Source organism: Lampetra fluviatilis, chromosome 34, assembly GCF_964198595.1.
Source record: "Lampetra fluviatilis chromosome 34, kcLamFluv1.1, whole genome shotgun sequence".
In the NCBI taxonomy this organism is placed as follows: Eukaryota; Metazoa; Chordata; class Hyperoartia; order Petromyzontiformes; family Petromyzontidae; genus Lampetra; species Lampetra fluviatilis.
In genome coordinates, this window is record NC_136308.1 from 8,239,757 (window position 1) to 8,265,561 (window position 25,805).

The window sequence follows — 25,805 nt, forward strand, 5'->3', positions numbered from 1 at the left end:
GTCCGGCGAGATGTTATTTGTTTCACTGTCGTGCAAGATTTTTTCCAACAATAGCGACCCCACACAGGACTGAGGAAATTGAGAGGTGGTGCATGTTTGCTCAGACCCTGTGATCTCTGCAGACACATCCGAGGCAAAACACACAACTACCCCGTGGCTGTGGATTAGAGGCGGATCGCAGCACAAAATGTCGCGAAACTCCCTTCCCGTGTGCGTCGAGGTGCCGCACTGTGGTTCGCCAGGAGAAGGCAATACAGTGAGTGGACCAATCGCCATCTGTTTCCATCTGTACAGGGATAGAGTGTTGCCCCCTTTGCAAGCGTGGGTTTTTGTAGGGGATGTTTCAATTTGCGCACAGTACATTTTTAATGGATCTTGTCATTTTATTGTTTGTTGCGGTTGCACCCGAATCAAGAGCCGAATGGCTCACAGGGTTATTCCAAATAAATGAAACTGAAAACTGAAACTGAAACTCTGGATGCTCTGGTTCGCTCGCACTTGTATAAATGAGCGCTCGGCGTTAATTGTCTGAAAACATATTAAAATAAAACCCAAATGCAAGACCATCAGAAAAAGAAGTCCTGTGACTCAATACGGTTGCCCTGGATAAATAAGAAACAAAAAAAAAACATAACGAAGGAGCTTGCAAGCAGTACAATGGGGACATGAGACATTATCAAAAAGGATAATGACAGATTTTACTGGTAGAAACCACCTGGTTCCACCAGCCCACAGGGGATTATTGTGTCCGTCCGTCCATTTGTCGTGCATCCAAAAATGGGAGGGGTGGGGCTGCGTGGAGAAGGGAGGGTGGGGAGGTGCTGGGTGGGGAGGGTGGGGAGGGGCTGGGTGGCGAGGGTGGGGCTGGGTGGGGGGTGGGAGGGTGGGGCTGGGTGGGGAGGGGCTGGTCACCCCGTGGTGCCCTTATAAAACTCAACGTTTAACCTACTCACGCCGGCTTGTGCCCGCCCTCACAGTCGGGCATATCTGCCGAATACACCACGCCGCCGTTGACCCTGGCCATTGACCGAGCAACCCAACGTTCCTACCAGCTCCCTCCGCAGGAATGTGTTTTCTGTGACATGGGTTCAGGCATCAGCGTAGTGTTCTCTTGTATTGAGTGAAATGTTCACAGCTGTGGTCTAATATACAGCTCATCAAAGCGGACGACGCGATATTTGACTCAGCAATATAACCCTCGTGTGTTTAAGATGATATAGACGCAATTTTAAATATTGTCTTTCTCAACCTTCTCAATTTTGAAGTATACGCTGCTGTTGCATAGCATATTGCCAGCAAATTGTTTCGTCGTATTGATCCTAATATTGCACGTTTACCTCGGGCAGGAATTAAAGTTAGGCTGTATCCTCTTATCAGTCACACTCACATAGGCTTGGCGTTCTTTGTAATTGGAATGGCCATCATCATTGACAGCCTGATCAACATCATCACCTGCAACACATTGCTTGCTGAATGAAACAGGGCACTATCAATCTTAAAACCCCAACACTGTGGCTTCATCAGTTTACCAATCTTTCCCAATTCATGTTGTCAAAATATGATTTCCCTGCTTAGTATTAACACTTATCTATCACACCTTCAATAGTGCTGTTTGTGGCTGGCCCTTTTGGCACTTTTTGGCCTTTGGCCCCTATGCTCAGCTACTTTAATTCAACAAACAAATGTGTTCCTGTGTGAGTCGTCAACAAACCATCATCTAGATATGAAATATATTTTACTGGGCATGCTCAGCATATACGTTGACTTTTCCACGTGTGGTGGGGCATCACGGTAGCGAGATGTTAACTCCCTCGCCTGGTATACAGGATGTCGTCTCCCTGTGGTCTTGTGGATGTTTCTCCCGGTCCTCTAGTTTTGCCCTCTACATTTAGAAAAAAATGCGTTTCGAGTATTTAGCTGCGATACATTTCCACGCGATCACTGGTGGCCAGGTCGCTTCTAAAAAAATGGATATATAGCTCAGTGGGCCTTACCTGGTAAAATAAAAATAGTTTATAGTTTTTATGGCTGTTTATTGATGGTTGGTTATGTAACTCAATAAAAAATACACAGCCTCCGCATATATTTAAGCCATTGTTTAATGTGGTATTGCTATGCACCACACTGCATATGCAGTGCCTTCGTGTGCACATTTTATACGGCAATGGGTGCAATCTAATAACAAGATAGCATGGCATTTTTGTCACGATAATTTAGAATGTGCTTTGCAATGTACTCTTTCAACTGCATGGTGAAGTGCTGTTTTTATGTACAGGATATATAGGTTTCATTGTATCGAATGTTTAATGCATGCGAGTATGTTGAAAATCACCTTCAATACCAGCATGCCGTTTGTGTGCGTTAAAACATTTAAAAAACAGTTGCCATAAAGTCAATTTGTGAGAATCGTGGTGAAGTGGCTAAAGCTCTCCGCTATAAAGCCAGAAACCAGTTCAATTCCCACGCAATAGCTCACATCAGTCCAGTTCATACAACCGGTGAGGTGGAATGCTTGTTTCGCCAAACAACCGTTCAGGTAGCAGGATTTCATTCAACAGTGGATTAGCAAAAGGGCTGTGCAATTAATGTTATACTGTTATTTTTATTTTAAAATTTTTTTGTTTTTTCAAATTTTCTTGCTGTGGTTTTCACACCTGATGATGATTGCTTGTGTTGCAATCGAAACGTCGTGAGAATTTTATTGTTTCATTTTTAATATTTTATTATTTCCCTTCTACGTGACTTTACCGAAAGAACCAAGAATATGAATCCCTGCAGTCACAAAAGCTTTAAATCGAAAAATGTTACAACTGTCATTTTGTAAAAACAAAAAGTGTCTACACACAAGCATTTGCTCTTTAAGACTATTCGGAAATCAAAACGTACTGTGCAATGGAGCTTAATGCGCTCGGCATTATTTCCTGAATTACAGATGAATCTGAAAAAAAAAACCCTGAAAATTGGGCCTGGATATGAAATGTTGGATAATCCCAAGAAAATATTTCAGAAAAATCTGAAAATTTTACGTCACATAACATCACACCAAGTAAATTGAATGACAAAATCATTGGAATATGAAAATATTTCCTTTTTATCTGATGACATTTGAAGTAAAAAAATTAATAAGCAACAATAAACACGATAAAATATGAAAACTCGATACATTTACATCCGATAAATGTTAACAAAATCTAAGATTTTTCGATTTAAAGCTTTCGTGACTGCAGGGATTCATCTTCTTGGTTCTTTCGGTAAAGTCACGTAGAAGGGAAGTAATAAAATAATAAAAATTAAACATAAAATAATTCTCACGACGTTTCGGCCACAACGCAAGCAGCCATCCTCAGGTGAAACCAGGTCTGTCGAGGCGACAGCGTCTGAATGAAACAGCACACGTGCTTGGAGCATATATATAAGCTGGGTTGGAAGGGGGGGGGGGAAAGGGCGCCTTGACAAAAGAATTTGCATATCAAGAGGAATTTGCATATTTATGGTAAATGCAGGTATGTGATTAGTACTACTTATGTGCAGGATTATCCTGCATAATGCACGGGCATAAGTAGTACTAATCACATACCTGCATTTCCCATATCCCCTCCCTTGGATGCTGCTAATCCTGCATAATGCACGGACATAAAAGTAGTACTAATCACATACCTGCATTTCCCATAAATATGCTAAATTCCTCTTGATATGCAAATTATTTTGTCAAGGCGCCCTTTCCCCCCCTCCTTCCAACCCAGCTTATATATATGCTCCAAGCACGTGTGCTGTTTTATTCAGACGCTGTCGCCTCGACAGACCTGTTCTTCACCTGAGGACGGCTGCTTGCGTTGTGGCCGAAACGTCGTGAGAATTGTATTTTATTATGTTTCATTTTTATTATTTTATTACTTCCCTTCTACGTGACTTTACCGAAAGAACCAAGAAGAAAAATCAAAGATTGTGCATACAAATTAAATAATCCCGACATTGTAAAACATGAAATCCGAAACTCCTTCCGAGTATGCTCCACATTATTTCTTTCAGATTGCTTATCCATTTCCAAGGTGCGGTATTTTTGTGACTCTTCATAAATAGTCATATGTGCACAGATTGGATTGGAAGATGGACTGACAGATGGATACAATTGGAAACGACATATTCATATTCTTGCATGAGGAATAAGGAACGGTAGTGTCCCTAAACGTTTCACAACCACTATAGCCCTCTTAAAAATTGCCTTACGAGACAAACTTTCGTTGTATTTGCCTAAGGCATGGACAGTTTACTCAATTTTGTATAGGACTGCATTTTTCAAGACACCTTTTAAGGGTTGTACACTTTTTTAAGTATGTCTTGATGGTTCTGTTAGTTGTGCCACCATTGCAAAGACAGACTAAACCTACACAATCTCATGCAAAACGATGTGGATTACTTCAGATCCTTAAAGGATCGTTTTTATCAGTTTGACTTAAACAGTTCAAATCTGGCATGTCACAAAATTGATCATTTTTCCAGTGCAATGTGCAATTTTTTGAATTATTCCAACTTGCAGTAGCGGTAAAAGCAAAATCGCATTTCACCCAAACGAGCGGAGCAATTCTCCCCCATATCACCCTCCTTCCGCCTATCTAGACCATGTTTCAGTTTTATACGAATGCACAATCTCGGCTGAGAACACTGGCTGCCAAACACACGTAAGACAAAGGTCCCCCTTATAACCTGCACCGACTTTTGGGACAGGTGCTGTTAGCGAGCACCTATGAAGGCCAGCACGGTACACGAGGGGGTGGGTAGCAACCACCACTGCCCGATCGCCTTTGTCTCCCCAGTGGCGATGTTCACACACCACACCGGGTACTTATTTGAGGCTGAGTCGACATCGTGGAGGTCCAGGACCAATTCAAATCATCGACACTGGTTGGTCGTGAGCAGGATTCGAACTCTGTTTGCCGGGTTCATTTCTAAATTGAAAACTAATTTCTTGAGAACTGCTCTTGGTACTCATACTCTTTGTTTTTTTTGGTAAAGTCACGTAGGTAAAAAAAACATTACATCACGACGTTTCGGAGGCAACACAGCAACAATTAATACAGTAATTTTGCTGTGACGGTTCCACCTGAAGACGGAGGCTTGTGTTGCCTCCGAAACGTCGTGATTAAAAAAAAAATGTACCTACGTGACTTTACCGAAAAAAAACAAAGAGTATGGACCCTTGCAGTCACGAAAACTTCAAATCTAGAATTAACTGCTCTTGGTGTTAGGTTTGTTATCCTTCTCCCGCACTAGCACGGTTGATTACGTACCGTCCGAAAGAAAATTCAACATACACACACATGCATAGCACATCACATGAACCACCGCACCATCTTCTTGGTTCTTTCGGTAAAGTCACGTGACTTTACCGAAAGAACCGAGAAGATGAATCCCTGCAGTCACGAAAGCTTTAAATCGAAATTTCACTGCACCATCGTTGCCCCCCCCCCCAACCACGCGCATACACACGAGGGGGCAGGAGCGGCGATCGCAGCCTCGGCACAGGGACAGCGAGTGCTAACGAAGGGTGGCAACCTCACCTCTGACCATCAGCATGGCCCAGGCTGACGTGTTGTCCACGGACGTCTGGGCGGTGCACGTGTAATTACCGCGGTGCCGCAGCTGTAGCCGCTTGATCATTAGGTCTCCCACGTTTTCCCTCTGCTGCAACGGGAGGGGAGTGCGCGGTCACTCGTTTGCGATTCAGAATGCTACACACACACAACGGTAATCGTCCACGACATGAAACGCAATCGGCGTCATCGTCATCATTATGACCATGATAATCATCATCACGATCATCGTTGACACGTGTACATGTGCAGCCCTTTGTCGATCCACTGCTGGATGAGGGCCTTCCCATGCTGTACAATTTGAGCGGAGTTCTCTGGCTATACTTCATTAGGCTGGACAGTGTGGGTTGATGAACGTGGGAGTCATTTACTTTGAAGCAGAGAATTGCCAAACAACAATAATCTCATTCTAGATTTGAAGTTTTCGTGACTGCAAGGATTCAACACAAGCTTCCGTCTTCAGGTGGAACCGTCACAGCAAAATTACTATATGAAGTGAGTTCCACCTGAAGACGGAGGCTTGTGTTGCCTCCGAAACGTCGTGATTTTTATTTTTTTACCTACGTGACTTTGCTGAAAGAAAAAAACAGTAACAATAATCTCGCTCTACTGTCCATCACGTAGTCTCACAGCCTATACCACCTGTTATGAATGATGGTCGCCTGTCCAAGCATTATCCAGGGTCAACTCCGCTTAGCTTCCGGACAAGATAGGGTTTAATACAAGTAGAGAAAATCAAAAATAGCCATGCAAGCAGTGGGTCAAGTACAATATCGAGCAGTAAGTAAAATGTTCAGCACGTAAAAATCAAACAGCAATAAAAGTAACACAAACGAATCAGCAATCGAGTGGCCCTTAATCCAAATTCGTTAAACTTCCATCCCGTGGGCGTCAAGAGCTCACTATCTCCTGCCTTGCCATGGTATGGCAGTACAGCAAGTGGATTAGCGTTCATCTTTATTTCATTTGAATGAGGATTGAGTTTTACCCCCCATTCACCCGTGGGGTTTTTTTTTTTTCCGGGCACTCCGGTTTACTTCCGCACACAGAGGAAACACTAATTAATGGAGTTGGCCAAACATACACATATAGGACCAAAGAACTCGGGCACATTTTGGTGCCGGTCCTGGAAGCCTTCTCATTTTGTCTCTGGTTTCCTGCACCTCTGAATCATTTTCTCTCTCTCTCTCTTTGAGAGTAAACGAAAACTGTGAAAATTACAAATCAACATTATTGTTATTAATAACGTAATTTTATTTCAAACAGCTTAAAGAATTGGCACGTTAATTCATGAGTCACGGAAAATAATTTACAGATCTATGAATACATTTGGTGCGACGCGCATAGGCCTCTCAGGGAAACATTAAAGTTGAACCATCCATATAAATGATTTGCTCGTATCGCCAGGAAGTCAATAGCTAATGTCACAACTCACGACGGCTATTATTGACATTCATTTGCATTTGCTGCTTTATATTCACATTCTACAAATGACAGGATCAGCAACGATATATATATAGACAAAGGCAATAAAAATACCCCCTCTATATCTTTTACAGCCTTTGGGCCCAAGTTTCTGTTTGCGAGCACCTATTAAGGCCAGCAGAACACACGAGGGAATAGGAGGTCAGCACCACGCTTGGTCGGCTTTGTCTCCCAAATGGCGATGTTTACACATCGCACCAGATACTACTAATGTGAGGCTGAGTCGACGGAGGGGAGGTCCCAGGACTGGTTCAGATAATCGTCCCTGGTGTTGGTGGCCGTGAGCGAAAACCTAACTCGGGTCGCCGGGTTCGGAGCGCAGCGCGCCAATCACTGCTGCCTACAACAAGATATATATAATTTTAATTTTAGAACTTTCGTGACTGCAGAAATTATTATTTGGTTCTTTCGGTTAAGTCACGTCTAAAGATAAAATAATAAATTAAATTAAATTAAATAATATAATACGACGTTTCGATTGCAACACAAGCAATCATCATCAGGTATAATGAAATAGCGACATAAAATCTAACCAGAAAACTATAGACAGACATATTAGCAGACAGATATTACCAAGATACATAGCGAGAGTAACACAGGTAACAGAGAGGGGTGATCGTCTCTGTGTGGTGGCCTTAAATAGACAGAGGGGGGGGGGCGGAGGCAGAGAGAGGGAGGGGGTTAGAGAAAAAATTAGCATATCAATTGGTGCTGCAAGAACGATTACACGGCAAGCAAGCCTGAAAATCAGGAGAAAGACACACTAAAATTAAATAACCTAGTGTAGGGGTGTTAGAGAGAGAGCCCGTTAAGCATGGCAGCTTATGGCAAACAAACACAGTGGGCGGGGCTACGTGAGTGCACGGGGAGGTGCTCTCTACGACGTCCGCGCCAGGCACCCCGGGGGGGCCCCACCCCTCAGCGGGGGGTTGGGTATAAAAGGGAATGTATCGGAGGGCTCGGGGTTCTTGTGAAGCTAACCAGTGAAGACTGAAGACGTCTTAGCTAGAGCCCTGGACTCCCCTGGTTCGCCGTCCTTATCAGGGCCGAACAGGACCGAGCCAGCGGCGTGGTCCCGAGATCCAGAGCCGGTGCTCTTGTCAGCGCTGGTCTGGGACTCAGGGTACCGGGCCCGACTTACCAGTGTCGGGCCAGATAGCCTCCCCTAGCCCGTTAGAGGAGGACTAGGAGGCAGGCTAGGAAGTAGCTAGCGCGTGTATCCCCAGCTAGCCGGGTGAGGGGGCCGACACCCCCTCTAGTGTTGTATGCCAGAACCGTGCTGTGTGAATAAAACCCGTGTGCCTCCAACTCCGGCGTCCAAGAGTCGTGAACTCTATTACACTAGCAAAATATCGAAATGTAATGTAATACAACACAGAGGGTCGGTCAACACACAATTAACGCATAGCCTGGTTGATTACGTATTTCAAAGATTGCTAAGTTAGAATTTGAGTGTGAACATTCTAAAGAGGACACAGGCAGAGAAAACAAGTCGCCAGAGAGAGAGAAAAAAGATAAGCTTAAATCTTCCCCGTAGAAGTGGTTCAATCTTAATTTTAGAACTTTCGTGACTGCAGGAATTATTATTTGGTTCTTTCGGTTAAGTCACGTCTAAAGATAAAATAATAAATTAAATTAAATAATAGAATACGACGTTTCGATTGCAACACAAGCAATCATCATCAGGTATAATGAAATAGCGACATAAAATCTAACCAGAAAACTATAGACAGACATATTAGCAGACAGATATTACCAAGATACATAGCGAGAGTAACACAGGTAACAGAGAGGGGTGATCGTCTCTGTGGTGGCCTTAAATAGACAGAGGGGGGGGGCGGAGGCAGAGAGAGGGAAGCCGGGTAGTACAGCTAGTTATGTATAATTTAAACAGTATTCGTTATCATGAAGATATACAGATGTATATGTCGATGTAATAACCCACAGCCATACACACGAAGATCACCTTCAGGATTTGTAGGGTTCATTTTCATATCCAGCGGCTTGCTGAGTCAACTTCCAGCTTTCCTGAAATTCTTTAGATTAACAGCACAGCGATTGTCCAAGGTTTACCGAGCCAAACTAAAGCACCTTTAGGATACTTCGGTAAAATGTTACTGTCCAAAGCTCGTGGTTCCAGATGTTCAGGATTCTAGTGATTCAATGGCATTCCGCCAGGGCTCACGGTACCAGATTAAATAAAATTTTGATTTAAAGCTTTCGTGACTGCAGGGATTCATATGCTTGGTTCTGTCGGTAAAGTCACGTAGAAGGGAAACAATAAAATAATAAAAATATAAAACAATAACATTCTCACGACGTTTCGACTGCAACACAAACAATCATCATCAGGTGTGAAATCCCCAGCAAGAAAATGTTTCTTGCAAGAAAATGTTCTTGCTGTGGATGATTGCTTGTGTTGCAGTCGAAACGTCGTGAGAATTTTGTTTAATATTTTTATTATTTTATTATTTCCCTTCTACGTGACTTTACCGAAAGAACCAATAATACAGATGAAATCACTTTCATAATTTCTAGGGTTCTGTATGAATACCAAAATCTCAGAAAGCCAGAATCAAGAGTGGCGTAGGAACGGCTAAACCATCTAAGTACCGTAAGCAGTACAAGGTGAGGCTAAGCATACACACAGGCTCGTGATTACCATTATCTTTCTCGAGACGTAAACCCTGATGTAAAGGCACTGTATTATTAAACAACTACTAATTCGAATAAATGAGCTTCATTAGAGCGTAAAGAAACATGCTGATTATATGTATGAGCAAACTTAGCACGCGTTCTCTCTCCTGTGTTGTATAAATCCTGATAGTGCCGCGTGCAATGTGGAGTCCACAAAGACGCTGAACCAAAGGTTTTGGCTGCAAAGGCGACACATACTCAAAGGACTCTTTTTCTAGTTAGGGTAAAGGCAGAGCACTGTTATATATGTCCTCCTTCAAAGAATATCGTAAAGCAGAAGATTAGTGCTGGTTACAGCTATATTTGAAAATGTAAATTGTAACTTTGATCCGTACCTGTGTATCGATAGTTTAATGTTACTGGTAGGAACCTCCTGGTTACACCAGCCCACAGGGGATTATTGTGTCCGTCCGTCCGTCGTGCATCCCAAAAATGGGAGGAGTGGGGCTGGGTGGAGAGGGGAGGGTGGGGAGGGTGGGGAGGGGCTGGGTGGGGAGGGTGGGGCTGGGTGGGAGGGGTGGGGCTGGGTGGGGAGGGTGGAGAGGGGCTGGATGGGGAGTGTGGGGCTGGGTGGGGGGTAGGAGTGATGGGGCTGGGTGGGGAGGGGCTGGTCACCCCGTGGTGCCCTTATAAAACTCAACGTTTAACCGACTCACGCCGGCTTGTGCCCGCTCTCACAGTCGGGCATATTTACGGAATACACCACGCCGCCGTTGACCCTGGCCATTGATCGAGCAACCCAACGTTTCCTACCAGCTCCCTCCGCAGGAATGCTTTAATGTGCCATTTTACTGAGGGCCTACTGTGTGTTATCTTGGTGTGGTCTGGGACACGTTTGCTGTTGTTTTTACTACATTTCCCAAGCTTGATGAATCGGACTTATACAATGCTACTTTTTCTTTCGCGACTTGCTTACATGTTTCTCTATTTTGCACTCCTAGCGTTGCTTTTAGTGTTTGTTGTTGTAACTTGCTGACACGCCCATACTGGACAACTGTGGGAGAGATCTTCAAGGCTCATCAGATTTCTCCAGTCCTAAATACGGTTTATGATTCTGATAGAGAGAGAGAGAGCTCTAGAGAGCTCTAGAGAGACTGAACAGCCTATGCCTAATCTTTCTACACTGGCCAGATGTGTTGTAAGAGCTGGAAGTACCCGAATGTCCCCCCCCCCATCACGTGACCAGCTCAGTCGACAAACCGTTGCGTGCCCGTTCATACTGCTGGGTGGACAGTGATGGCGGGGATTCAAGAAAATTGCACAATTGATTCAACTGCCGCGCCGGGCGATTGAATTGAACTGGCAACCTCTGGACTGCAAGTCCCGTACGCTCACCGTTAAACCACAGCGGCGTCCCCTAAAGTAACACTATCTCTTATTAGTTCTTATATTTAAAAAAAACGTAATCGTTTAATGCATTAAAATCCACAGCTTAACATGAAGATACCAATACAGCAAAGGCGAAATTGCATCTTAGTTACATTATTATCCATTTAGCCCTTTGCTTGGCCTCACACACACACACACTATTTGCATATATTGTAAGAGTGTTGGATTTCATTAGCTGTATTGCTACACTACAATTTGAAAGTTAATTTCAAATTGCTTAGGCTGGGTGAACATATGATAAAGTGCTCCTTATCACACTTCTGGAGTTCAAGGAGGTCAATTGAATTGGTAAGTGTTGCTTGAGGCAATGGTATATAAATTATACAGACTGGTGTAGGTCAAAACCAAAAAATAATGATGTACATTTTTTTTTATCAATGTGCCATCACGTTAATTAATTGTTAAATTAAATTGACTTAGAATATTTTAATAATAATAAATGACCTTACCTAAACTCCACATTTTATGTTATACTGGTCAATATTACAATTAAGTTTGGTCTACATGTCCATGGATGTCTAATTGGCTATAACCCAAATCAGAGGTAGCATCCAAGGGCTTCAATTTAATCTGAAGCTGACCAGGGCTGAGCTCTGCAAAATATGTTCGCACCCGGCACACCACATCCATCACGCTTCTCGCTGCGGCCGTACCCCGCCACTAGTCACGTGTCACATCCCGGACTACCAATGCCCCAGTGAGACATTACTGTGTCCACGTGTCTCAGCGTGTCTCTGAGTTTCCAAACGTGTCTCCGTGTGTATCCGCGTGTCTGCGCGTGTCTCTGAGTGTGTCTTAAGTGCAAAACTTGCTTGTAGATCCATTTGGCACTCTGAAGTGTTTGATTTTTTTAAATGTCTCAAATGAAGGTTTTTGCTTAACCCGCTGAGCAAAACAGTACGAATGCACCTGGGCATGCCTTTGAGGTCCATATCGGACTGGGACCAGGTGTCCCTTGCAGGAGAAAGCCTGATAACTTGGCAGGGATGTGGAATTGAACCATCAATTGGGTTCACAACACGCACCCCGAGACCGACAAATTCACGACAGCATCAGGGCACTGTGAGAGTAGAAGTCACATTCAATGCACGTCCAGTGGAGTCAGGAATGTGAACTTGAATTGATTTTCACAACATTTGAAATGCTAAGTGAATTAAACACATTCCTGCGGAGAGAGCTGGTAGGAACGTTGGGTTGCTCGGTCAATGGCCAGGGTCAACGGCGGCGTGGTGTATTCCGCAAATATGCCCGACTGTGAGGGCAGGCACAAGCCGGCGTGAGTCGGTTAAACGTTGAGTTGTATAAGGTAACCATGGGGTGACCAGCCCATCCCCACCCAGCCCCACCCCTCCCACCCCCTACCCAGCCCCACCCTCGCCACCCAGCCCCTCGCCACCCTCCCCTCCCCACCCAGCCCCTCCCCACCCTCCCCACCCTCCCCACCCAGCCCCTCCCCACCCTCCACCCAGCCCCACCCCTACCATTTTCGGATACACGACGGACGGACGGACACAATACTCCCCTGTGGGCTCGTGGAACCAGGAGGTTCCGACCAGGATGAATTCAATACCAACACTCGCCGCCATTAACATACGGCGCGTGTTCCTTGATGCAAACAGTGTTGCGTTTGGGAAATGAGACCTGACAATAAACAGAGGTGGAGATAAATTAAATGAGTAAGCAAAAAATGTGACCAGCGTGCCAAAGATCTATGGAAGGAAGGATGTTAGGAGTAAGTCGATGAGATAGGCTATAGAATGAAGAAATAAGGAACAGAACAGGTTGTAACCGATGCTGTTGTTAAGGCAAAATAACTCTAGTGGGCATTGGCAGGACACGTCGCGAGAACAACCAAGGCGAGACAAAGCTAACTCGGGAGTGAAGAACACGAGAGCGAGAGGAAGAGAAGTGGGGGGAGATAAGCGGAAGAGGCAGCAGCAGCAGCAGCGGCGAGACGACATCACAGAGTTCGGAGGCTACAACTGGACAGTCACAAGGAAGGAAAGAGGGACATTGATACTCTTCGTTTTTTCGGTAAAGTCACGTAGGTAAAAAATGAAATTAAAATTAAAAAAATAATAATAAAAAATCACGACGTTTCGGAGGCAACACAAGTCTCCGTCATCAGATGGGACCGTCACAGACAGATTTGCTGTATCACTTGATACAGCAAATCACTTGATACAGAAAATCTGGCTGTGACGGTCCCACCTGATGACGGAGACTTGTGTTGCCTCCGAAACGTCGTGATTTTTTTATTATTTTATTTTTATTAATTTTAATTACATTTTTTACCTACGTGACTTTACCGAAAAAACTAAGAGTATGAATCCTTGCAGTCACGAAAGCTTCAAATCTAGGGACATTGATGTCAGTGGGGGGGTGGGCGGTTGCCGAGACGACAATGACAACAACACCCGGGCAGCATGAGATTAACTCGGACTTGCTTCCGAGCCCAACAACTATTAATCAATGCTTAGTTGCGCAATTCAATTTGCTTCAATTTGAGACAATCAAACCTGTCGCCAGCCTGTTGAAATCACAATGCAATTCTCGCAAAGGAGATAATGTCTACGATACGAGGAAGTTAGAGTGTTTGTGATTTAAATTAAACGATGTTAAATTTTGAGAAATGGGCTATGACATCTTCTCACGTGGGTTTACTGCTTTGAATACTATCACAGGATGTTTAACACCCATCTTACAGTCGCCGTGCATGGGTAATGCTACAAAGGGCAGCGTACTTCAATAGGGATTACCGTTGGTCGAGCTATTTTAATAAACACAATAGACAGGAAGGACAAGTTCAAAGGGCTCGCATAATGAACATGCATAATGTACGTTGACTCAGTAATCCCACCCCCATCATTGTGCAAGAGCGCAGAAGGGTGGTCAACACATCTACGCCTCTATACAAGGAACGAAACAGGTGGACTTCTCCACAAATCTGGCTGTCGCCTGATGAAGCTAGTTGCAATCACTGGCAAAACGTCGTACTCAGATTGTAAATATTGTGGCTTGGCTCTCCAAGACACCGGTTAGTGCTGTACTAGTGACAAATTGGCCACGTTCTGTTTACAATAGACTTTTTATTTGGGGGGGGGAGCTCAATAATGCATAGATTTTTTGCACAGCAGGTGAGCTGTGACGTCAAATCTGTCACGTGACCCGCGCATGCGGAAGCGTAACGCATTGTAGTTTAGTGGTTAGCGCGCTGCGCTACGAACCCGGCGACCCGAGTTCGATTCCCGCTCACGGCCACCACCGGTGACAATTATTTTAACCGGTCCTGGGCCTCCCCTAGGTCGACTCAGCCTCAAACGAGTAACTGCTGTGGTGTGTGAACACCGCCACTGGGGAGACAAAGGCGGCCGGGCGTGGTGAATCCAAGTCCCGGGCGAAGCCGGGGTAGTACAGCTAGTCCTATAATAAACACAAACACTCAGAAAAGGGAACACGACTATGTTTCTATATAATGGAGGATGAGCAGTGGCCCATTGATTCTGGCACATTGCAGTTTGAACTTGGCCACCTGAGTGCGATTCCCAGCCACGACTAACATCAGTCGCGAGTGCTATCTGAACATGTCCTGCCCCCCCCCCCCCCTTCAATCAACCTACACTGACCAGCGGAACGAAGAATGGTCGAACAACCCTCGATGACCGACACAGAATTAGGAGACAATCATCCAACAGTGAATCGGCCAAATGGTGTATATACTCTTAGTTCTTTCGGTAAAGTCACGTAGGTAAAAAAAATGAAATTAAAATTAATGAAAAGAAAATAAATGGGACCGTCACAGCCAGATTTGCTGCATCATGCAGCAAATCTGGCTGTGACGGTCCCACCTGATGACGGAGACTTGTGTTGCCTCCGAAACGTCGCGATTTTTATTTTATTTTCATTAATTTTTATTTCATTTTTTTTTACTTACGTGACTTTACCGAAAGAACTAAGAGTATGAATCCTTGTAGTCACGAACGCTTCAAATCTAGAACCAAAGGGTGTATATCAACTTAAAACGTTGGTTTATTAGTATTATAGAAATGTATAACAACAATATAATTGATACACATCATACTGAACGTTGCAGGAGCAGCTGTTGTGGTGTGATGTTTTAACGCGCAGGACTTTCCATTTAAGAGGTCGCCGGTTCGATAACCACTTTCATTGTCCACCTTGGCAGTTGAAACGTTGGGCTATGTTTCTCAAATCCAGCCCCCCCCCTCTCTCCCCCACCACCGCCTTTGTACACCCAGCAGTATAAATGTGTACAGCAGAGTCAGCAATATGTTAACTGCCTCGCCTGTTATAGAGGAGGTCGTGGGTTCAATCCCGACCCTGACGTCTGCTGTATATTTAGAGTTTGCATGTTCTCCCCGTGATCGCGCGGATTTTCCTCCGGATCCTCCGGTTTTCCCCTCCACATTTAGAGACATGCTATGACATTCCACATGGTAGGCCATTTCTTTGAGCCATGATTGGTGGCCAGGTCGTATCTGAAACATCTATATAGCTCAATGGGCCTTACCTGGTAAAAAAAAAAATAGTTTGAGCTTCGTCGATCGGCAGATCGTATGTAGTGGGGTAAAGTGTGGGAATGCCTGCCACTTCCGACACATCTGGTCCCCGTGAAAGAGTAGGCCAAATATCCTCTCGAGTTATTTCTCGTGGAAGCCTGTCTGCCAGCAGAGGCGTGAGCGAGATATTTTCTTTAGGGCACGGACCGAATGTTAAGTGTGTCGTGCTGTGCAAATGCTGTCCGTACAAAACCGCCCTGCTCATATGTAATGTTTTGATGTATACATGAAAATGCTTCGATATACTTATAAGCCTGCCACATGGTAAATATTGCAGTCATGTACAACGGGCTACTTTGCATTTGTGAACCTGTTTCGGAACGCGAGACGGTAATAATCCTAAGGCTGTCTTCATGCATGGACTCCCACGTCGCGCGCACGCCTAACACCCGCAATTAGCGTATTGCTATCTGCATATAACAGACGAATTAGAGAACATGGGCAAGTTACGGACGGCATATTGACTGATAATGAAAAAGTAAGTGGGTGACTGGCAGGACACGTTGCTAGAAGGGATCATGGCCGAAAGTCAAGACTAATGAGCCAAAGAGGGGGGCGGTGATGGGGCAATGAGATCTGATCGTGCACAATGGTTGCTGGCTGCGACGTTGCAGTGCAGGGCCATCAGGGACGGCGACGGCTTTGATCCAGCAGTTGACTGATCATGCCTTATGATGATAACAATATCCATTTATTTTTCGATTTAAAGCTTTCGTGACTGCAGGGATTCATCTTCTTTGTTCTTTCGGTAAAGTCACGTAGAAGGAAAATAATAAAATAATAAAAATAAAACATAAAATAAAATAATTCTCACGACGTTTCGGCCACAACGCAAGCAGCCGTCTTCTCGACAGACCTGTTCTCCACCTGAAGACGGCTGCTTGCGTTGTAGCCGAAACGTCGTGAGAATTATTTTATTATGTTTTATTTTCATTATTTTAATATTTTCCTTCTACGTGACTTTACCGAAAGAACTAAGAAGAGAAATATCAATTTATGTTGGGGGCGGGCTGGAAGTATGGAGAAGACGGGCATTCATTATGAAGTAAAAAAAATAAAGTGGATATGAATAAGAAGGATATGTTGTCATCGCGGTTATCATTGTTGCGAGCCATTTCCATGTTATGAATGTTGTACATTATATGCAGGGAGATGGTACGTGACCGTTCATTACAGTCATCTGGGGGTTTGTTTGACAAACAGATATGGTAGCAAAGCTGACAGAAGGCATTTGTTACGCATGGTTCATTGATGTAATGTATTGCTGCCCGTCGCCGCGTGTAGCCCATCTTTGTTCGCGTTAACAACTTATCTAAATGGTCACTCACGAGCGCAAAGGACGTACAATTAAAAACTACACTCGGATCTTTGACGGTGACCGCAAAGCGGACACGGTGTTAAATCCTCACGTTGAACAGCTCGTGTGTGCAGAGCCTTCTAACCGAGATGGAGAGAAACGAGTGCTGCTATATTCCAATCTGGATAGCATGCGTTGTATGGACAGTGTTAGTCTTTAGTCATCCTAATACGATAATTAATCTTTGACTAACTGTTCGGTACATTCTGCTCCCAGGACATTGCCCCGGGTGTCAGGAAAGATTCATCATTTTAATCCCATGGCTATTTTTTTTTCTCATCGAAGGTTGAAACAAAACAAAACAAACAAACAATGGCCCCGTCATGAAAGCCGACAAAACCTGCGCTCATCGCTAAGTCAGTGCGACTCGGTTATAAAGTACGACAGCACAAATGGCGACCAGTACACACAATAACACGGCAGCAAGAAGGAATGATGAAGAATAGTTGTCTAAAATTTACATGAAAATCTTTGTGATGTCAAACCAATTGGCGATTGGGCACACTTTCAGAGGCGAAAGTGTTGGGGCCGCTGTCCGCCGCGGTCCCTCCTGGCTGCTCAAATATGTGGGGGCCGTATGAAGAGTGTCCTGTAGGGACATGATTTTGGGTTTGAGGCTAAGAGGCAGAAAGAGAAATGATGCTGCTTGGCGACTACAAAGTGGAGACTGTACTGTAAAGTAAAGAAGATGAAGGTCGGACAGAATGGACGGAACTTGAGCCAAGGACCTTCTCTTGGGCAGGTAACTAAATAAGAAAGACTCGAACTAATTTCTCATGAGATGGTGGCAGACCGCGCAGTTGGACCATACACAAGACAAGGATTTCCCAGTGTAGTCTGAACAGACTGTTGGGGCAAGTGCTGTGAGCGAGCACCTGTGAAGGCCGGCATGGCACGAGAGGGGTGGGTAGCCAGCACTACACCCAGCCGCCTTTGCCTCCCTAGCGGCGATGTTTACACACCGCACCAGGTACTCATTTGAGGTTAAGTCGACCTAGGGGAGGCCCAGGACCGGTTCAGACAATCGTCACTGGTGTTGGCCGTGAGCGGGAATCAAACGGGTTCATAGTGCAGTGCGCTAACCGCTACACCACCACTCCCCACCATATACGTGCACGCACACACACACATTGTCTGCGTGATCTATTCCAGGGACCAGTGGCTATTTTCACGGTGAATAATGTCCTTGTCGTCTGTACAGCATTGCAAAAACGTCAGCATCACAGAATGAACTCTTGAGGCTGAGCACCTTTACAAGTTTCAAAGTACAACCATTCCACAATGTGAGCGCCTGTTTTTGCAGGAAACTAATAAACACAATTGCTCTTCGTTGCTTCTACCCAGGTGCCGACGCACTGCGGGAGAGAGAATCAGCGCATCGACTGCATGGAGCTCCCAGAGGGAGCCTCTGGCCGCAAACAATTTTACCGCTTATCACTGCCTCGTGCAAATTCACTTCAATAAAGTTCAGTGTTATAGTGGCATAATAGCACGGGTGACAATGACATATTGGTGGCTGTGTACTGCAACCCGCGTGGCTTTTTTGTGTTGATGAACAAGTTTTTTCCTGCCCGAGTGCTCTTACTTTCTTTACGGTCAATATGATGTCTGCAATGCCTGTTTGTTCCCTGATCCATGTGCGTCCCTTTCTCTTTACTCTCCCCCAGTGCAATTCCCTGGCTATTACTGCGCTGTGCATGAACAGTAAAATATTGCTATCTGCCTCACAGTGAAACGTCAAAAGATCCATTGACTTAATTTTAAAATGAGAAGGCCCATTGTGTGCCGGCGTCATGGTCAAATTCTACAAATTCGAAAAATTTACACTGCAAATTACTCAATTGGGATTACACATTGTAACATGACTCCCCCACTCCCACACTGCCCCACACCGCCCACTGTGAAATTACCACAGCCAGTGTCTGAAACATATCGCCTTCGTGATAGCCTTGGGCCATTAGAATGGCGTAAATACGAAATGTATTAAATTAGTATTATTAAAATAATGAGGAACATTGCCGTAGAATCACAAGCGGCCATGGCAAATTGGAATTTTGAATAACAGGGATTTGCAATATCCATTCATTCAATGCTATGATGAGAGCCCAGATAGGCTAAAGAAGGTCTCTCTTTCAAGAGTGACCTGGATTAGAAACTAAGGGCGGAATGATGTATCGATTCATTAATATTGATTCTTAAGCTCCTGACACACACATCGGTTTGCTTTTGTAGGAATCACTGCTTTACTTGCGGGAATCCCTGGGGAGTGAGGTATAGGCAGATATGTGAAAGAGTCAGATCGATACAAAATGACAGTTGCCCCAAATACAAATATGTTACTGTACAAAAGTGAAGCACAAATTGCTTTAAACATGGGATCATGCTTTTGCTGTCCTTCATAAGATTACGTGCGCGATCGTAAGAACACGTGACTGTGTTTGAAAAAGTAAGATTTATCTTCTTGGTTCTTTCGGTAAAGTCGCGTAGAAGGGAAATAATAAAATAATAAAAACAAAACATAATAAAATACAATTCTCACGACGTTTCGGCCACAATGCAAGCAGCCGTCCTCAGGTGAAGAACAGGTCTGTCGGACGGCTGCTTGCGTTGTGGCCGAAACGTCGTGAGAATTGTATTTTATTATGTTTTATTTTTATTATTTTATTATTTCCCTTCTACGTGACTTTACCGAAACAACCAAGAAGATGAAACCCTGCAGTCACGAATGCTTTAAATCGAAATTTAAAGTAAGATTTGTGAACATCTACTAAAAATTACGGTTACACCACAAATGCCACGTGGGTTGCACTCCGTTAATTTGTCAGTGCGGATATGTGATGGTCAAACATGCGACGTCCTACCGCATATTGTTTGCAATGGATTAACCTGCACGCGCACAACCAATCTCCATGCCTTTAAAAACGACGAGACATTATTCTCGAATCGAATTACGACCCAGAATCTCTGACAATTAGTCAAATTTCTATTGGCGGTGGGCAGTGAATTGTTCCAGCCTTGTCAGGAATTACCTACCCCTTGCAGGAGCTGGTAATGCTCTGCGTCCTTCTCCATGTCGATTCGCTGCCCGTTGAGCGACCACACAAAGACAATATCCAGGGATGGGTCGTGGGATGCTTGGCAGGGCCACACAATGCTCTCCCCGACTGAAACCATCTTGAGCGAGGGCACCACGGTGATGCGGGTCGATTCTGACAAAAATAAATACACACGGGGGTTAGTGGACCGTGAGAGTTGGGGCTACTACGGCAGCGGGTACGCGTCTCTCCCGATGTGTCTTCAGGTTGTACGGCGAGCTGTTTGGGCGTGACGTCCGATGTTTCACTTCGCGTGCGGGGCAGCTTTGTACGGAGCCGAATTCTGTTCACGAAGAAGCTCCCAGGGCGGAGAGTTGAACATCGGACATCACGCCAAAGAATACACGCGCCACAACGTGAACACACTTGGGAGAGTTATACAGCAACCACCGCGAAAGGAATAAAAAAAAAACTAAGCGGTAATGGTGTCCTATTACCACCAGCATGCTCGATAAAAGGAGGTGCAGAGGTTAAAAGTACCACAGATGCAACCGCTTCGAGGAAATCCTCTGTTTTTCAGTCACTTACCGTGAAGGTCCGCGTGCCCTTTCCTTACGCTTCCCGATACCAACAACTTCCACCCACCGACTGTCACCTTCATCATTAAATATTTCTAGATGTCACCTTTGAAACCTTGCAGGTGACACACGGTTAAATCCCACCAAATGATTGCCCATTGGGTAGGAAGGAATGAGCAAGGTCGCCTTCACACAAAGACGCGCTCCCAAGGATGGCGTGCTCACTTCAGAGACTGCAGAAAACGACGTAAAAAATAAATGATGTGTCCAGCCAAGACCACCAATTAGGTCACATTTGAGCATTCAAGGTGGATTCAGTAACTGGCGGTGACACTGTCGATGTCTAAGGCCACTCGCCGCTGTCGCACTCACGCAGCGTTAAGTAATGGCCCTTGCTTCACCCTAACGGACTCAGAGGGTTTCCGGGTTTCTCCACGCAAGGTCATAACCATATTTCTCCGTGACTCGAACCACAAATAAACAAAAAACCCACAAGTGTTTAAAATACAACGTGCAGTATACATGCCACGACGACTTGCAGCGTCCAATAACAAAATAATGAAATTCAGTTTTAACCTTTACTCTGTGAGCGGCCCGATGTGTACAGTCGTACAACTTAAGTATTGGATAATGTCCACCAAGTGCCGAGGCCAACTTTCCACCGTTTTATCTCTATGTGGCCTCATCATTCTGTTCAAATAATCACTGGTCAGGTATTCCATAGCATTGCCATGTGGCAGCTCCATATGTGGTCAGTAAAACTATGCCAGCTCGATGACTGAAAAGGGAAAGAGAGTGCGGCCTTGCACATTCTTGGTGACGTCCCTACTGGGAGAAAAGCCCTCCGTTGGATGGAGTTAGGAAGAGCTCCTCCATTTCGTTATTGGCCTACTCTTCCACACTTACAAGACATCTCGGGAAGAGGTTACGCACACTTTATCCCACGCCACCCAACCAGCCGATAGACGAGCTGTGGGGTGCACTGTATACTTCTGGGTGGACAAAAATGTGGTCGGGGGGGGGTAACAAAAAAATGAATAAACTTGCCCAACACTTCAACTGCAGAATTAACTGGTGGGCAATTGATTGCAAGTGCGGGGTGCACTTAACCATTGCACGAAGGCAGCATCCCTTGAATAATGAATCCTAGAGTACAAAACAAACCTACCAACAAAGCCACAATGCAACACAGAGTTGCAGATAATGTAATTTACAAGCCGCGTGGAACCTTCGAGTTGATTGTGATTGTGGTCACAGAACACGGGACGCTGTAGTTTTGGAATGTCTGGTTATTTCAGAGGTATGATAATGGTCAAATTCAATTACCAGGAGAGTCTGTATCATGATGTGCTTTCTAAAAGTAGTTTATATTAATGCTATATAACATAAAATTAAATTACACCGTATCGCAATCATCATCATCACCACCCATGATTAATCCACTGCTGGATAACGGCACTGCCATTTACCACGTTCTTGCAATGTCGAGTGATTGAACCGTAACTCATGACAGAGATAGAATCTTAAAATTAGAGGAAATGTATGCAGATCTCTGCATTGTAGAGTGCAAGACGCGTCATATAAAATGCTAAAGCAATAGGGCCCTCTCAATTAGAGTAAAACAATCGCACGTCAAGAAACTGGTCTCTCTACTAAAACAATACATTATATATATACACACACACTGCTGGCTTGCGTGCTACACAATTTCCTGAGTAGCAATAGCAATGAAACCAGTAGCTTCCGCTGACTGATATAAATGAAGCAGCTGTGTGTATGCATGTGTTTCCAGGGCCAGGTATCATGCTCCACCAGCTATCATTTGGCTGATGTGAGGCCACTTGAAAAGTGCATTTTATTATTTAAGTCTATTAGTGCACAAATAGAAACGTAGCTAAGAGAAAAACATTTAAATTAATGAAAGTAAAATAAAATAAAAATCACGACGTTTCGGAGGCAACACAAGCTTCCGTCTTCAGGTGGAACCGTCACAGCCACGACAGCTGTATCAAGTAAATGAGAGATTGCAGGAGCTAGCACTCCGTTTATATAATGGTTGGAGAGGGGGGAAGGGCCAAGTACAGCACACTTTTTATTCATATGGTAAGGTGAAGCTTAAGAGGGTGAGCCTTTGTTATGGAGAAGTACGGTTTGTGACTCAACCTGGCCTACCTAACAATAGTGTGAAAAGGAAAAAAACAACTCAACATGGTAAACCTGTAATAGTTGTCTGTCAAATAAGATTGGCCAAATAAGTGTAGTTAAATCTTTTTTGCATGGTTAATCACATCTTTCCAATGATTACTCAGTTTGTAACCATCATCACGGTTGAAATGATGTCTGTGTTTGTATATTTGTATGGCTTCGTGTGCTGTACTTGGCCCTTCCCCCCTCTCCAACCATTAAATAAACGGAGTGCTAGCTCCTGCAATCTCTCATTTACTTGATACAGCTGTCGTGGCTGTGACGGTTCCACCTGAAGACGGAAGCTTGTGTTGCCTCCGAAACGTCGTGATTTTTATTTTATTTTACTTTTATTAATTTTAATGTTTTACCTACGTGACTTTACCGAAAAAACCTAAGAATATGAATCCTTGCAGTCACGAAAGCTTCAAATCTAGAAGTAGCTAAGAGACTTTACTATGCTACAAATAAACTTCTCTTGTGTTCAGTCAAAAGGATTTGTATCTTCCCACAAATTATTTTTTTCCTATAAATCCACAGTGCTGTCCTTTTGACATTATGCCAATATAAAACTCGGATTTTTGTCGCTGGCATTGGCAGCGGTGGTGCAACCGCTCGCCAAAAATACTTCACCGCCATCATAGTAATAAAAACATATAACGTGATAACATTTCAATCAATGGACATTCATCAGGACAGCGGCTGCCAAGCTATGCCCAAAGGTCACGTGACTCATGCAACAAAAAAACGCAAATATTTTTTTCAATAGCATCTGTAAATGTATGTCCCTGTGTACATTTCCTCCAAAAAACGTACCTTTCAATATTAATCTGCCGGTGCTGTTAGCACTCCCAAGGTGATTCTCCACCGTGCAGGTGTAGGTGCCGGCATCGTCATCAGTTACACTCCGAATCCAGAGGCTCCCATTCTGCGTTATGCTCATCCTTCCAAAACATTTCATCAAGCAAGCTTTGCACAAATGCCCAAAGCACATATTTTATTACCTTAATCACCCTTTCTGGGGCCACAAACGGCCCCCGAGACCATATCCACCACCTGCTATTGTGCCCCATGGTTGCCCTTTGCTATGCTAAGTGGACTGAACGAACAGGTCAGCAGAAAATCAACGTTTGGCTGGAGAGGGGAGAAAAAAAAAACATCATTGCATAAATATTGAATGAGAGCACGGGGTGGGGAATCACGCAGTTGTTATGCAAATAACGCTTTGAGCCAAGGTCAATTCTTTTGAAATAATCTCAAGTGCATCTCAACCAATGGGCAGCAATCAAAATATCTTCCGGCCAAATGGAGCGGTAAGTGGACCACTGATTCAAAATGGCAATGAAGCCAAGCACCGACGAATCCATATGAATGCCAAAGTGCTGGACATATGTCTTCACGGAGAAGTCTGATATTTCTCCTCAATGTCAAGCCCAATTTTTTTTTGTTTGGGGTGGAGGGAAGGGGGGTGGGCGACTTGCTGTTATTCGTTTCAGCAGCACTGTCGGCTCAGCTGCACCAACTCACTTACGATGCAGAGCCATGCCTGAACACCCACTGAATTGCAATGACAGTCCATCAACGTGACTTAGCCAGCAACATGCACTCGCTATCATACACAAGCAGTCGGATTATTATATCTTTATCATGGTAACCCATAGCAGATGGCTGAACAGCATTCATACAAAGTTAATGAAGCACCGTCGGCGAAAAGGAAAAATTGGCAACAGATAAAATGGATGTGTCTTGTACACTGTTCCTAATTAGCATCTGAATATCACGCCTGTAATGGAAAATGGAAATGTTTTCTCTTTGTATGTGAACAGCAAGTGGATGGAATGCATTCGCTATGGTGACTTTTGTTTAATCGCAATAAACTCCGATGAATGAATTTGGAGCGGACTGTGCACAACAACGCTCTGTGTGGCGCTTATGAATATGTATACACACGTGTTAATGGGGGCAGGGTGACAATAAACGCCAGTTGAAATACAGCAACTATAATAATGATAACACTGTTATGCTAGAATAGAAGGAAATATCTTTCACTGGCCAAATTATTTAAAAGAAAGCTTGCGATCTTCTGCCTCCCAATACATGCTGTACCCAGGCCACGCTACTGGCATGCGTGTGTGTGTGTGTGTGTAATAAACACGCGTCATACGTGTGTGTGTAATACACACTTGTCATACGTGTGTGTGTAATAAACACGTGAAGAACCCCAATATTTAGAGAACATATCATAACAAAACCAGGAAAATCACATTTCAGTCGCTTGTACCTAGACATTACATTGTGATAATGTATCTATATATACACACACAGCGACGTTGTATATTTATTTACTCTTCGAATGAATAATTTCATTTGGCAAAGTCATCAACATGTAATGCTATCCTGCAATTGTCATCAGTAGGATAACTTTCGTCAGGCAAGCACAATCAACAGACCTCTTACCTCGTTCAATTTAGCCGCACTAAATGTTTTGTCATTAGGATCTGCAGTGGAGATAATCTGTTCAGCATGGCCCCCTTACACAGCATGCCTTTGCTTCAGTCTTTGAACATATTAATTGACTTGAAGTGAGAATACAAATGGACTCTCCCGAAGCTATCGAGTCCTACTGTCAGCTCAGACAAATTAATGGAAGAACAGGCAGAGGCGAAGAAACACGGCTCTGCTTTACAAGTTGGTAGCATGCTAATGTTGCTGTCTGTGGAAATACGTGTAGAAAAATATGCCCATCCCGCAAAAGGAAGCAAAAACAATTATGATTGCGCTACGCAAAAAAACACGGCTCGCACGTCATATTGTGTCCATTTAGTAAATACATCAGAAAAACTAAAAATTTTATTTTTGTTAACTTTTTTTGTCCAATCGTATAAACTGCAATGCTATCAGCACTAGCG

The 25,805-nt window shown here is 44.2% G+C and overlaps 1 protein-coding gene across 2 annotated transcripts in view; it reads right to left on the reverse strand.

The window, feature by feature from the left end:
• Positions 1-25,805, reverse strand: part of LOC144944349 (contactin-4-like) — a 111,697-nt gene that overhangs the window by 25,307 nt on the left and 60,585 nt on the right. The window contains exons 12-14 of one of the 2 annotated variants that reach the window (XM_078872448.1): positions 23,713-23,840; positions 20,133-20,308; positions 5,559-5,679 (exon numbers count right to left, since the gene is read on the reverse strand). In XM_078872448.1, the coding sequence (XP_078728574.1) occupies positions 5,559-5,679; positions 20,133-20,308; positions 23,713-23,840 (425 nt within the window). Of the gene's footprint in view, positions 1-5,558; positions 5,683-20,132; positions 20,309-23,712; positions 23,841-25,805 lie in introns of both variants that reach the window. The other variant, XM_078872447.1, reaches the window with a different exon arrangement.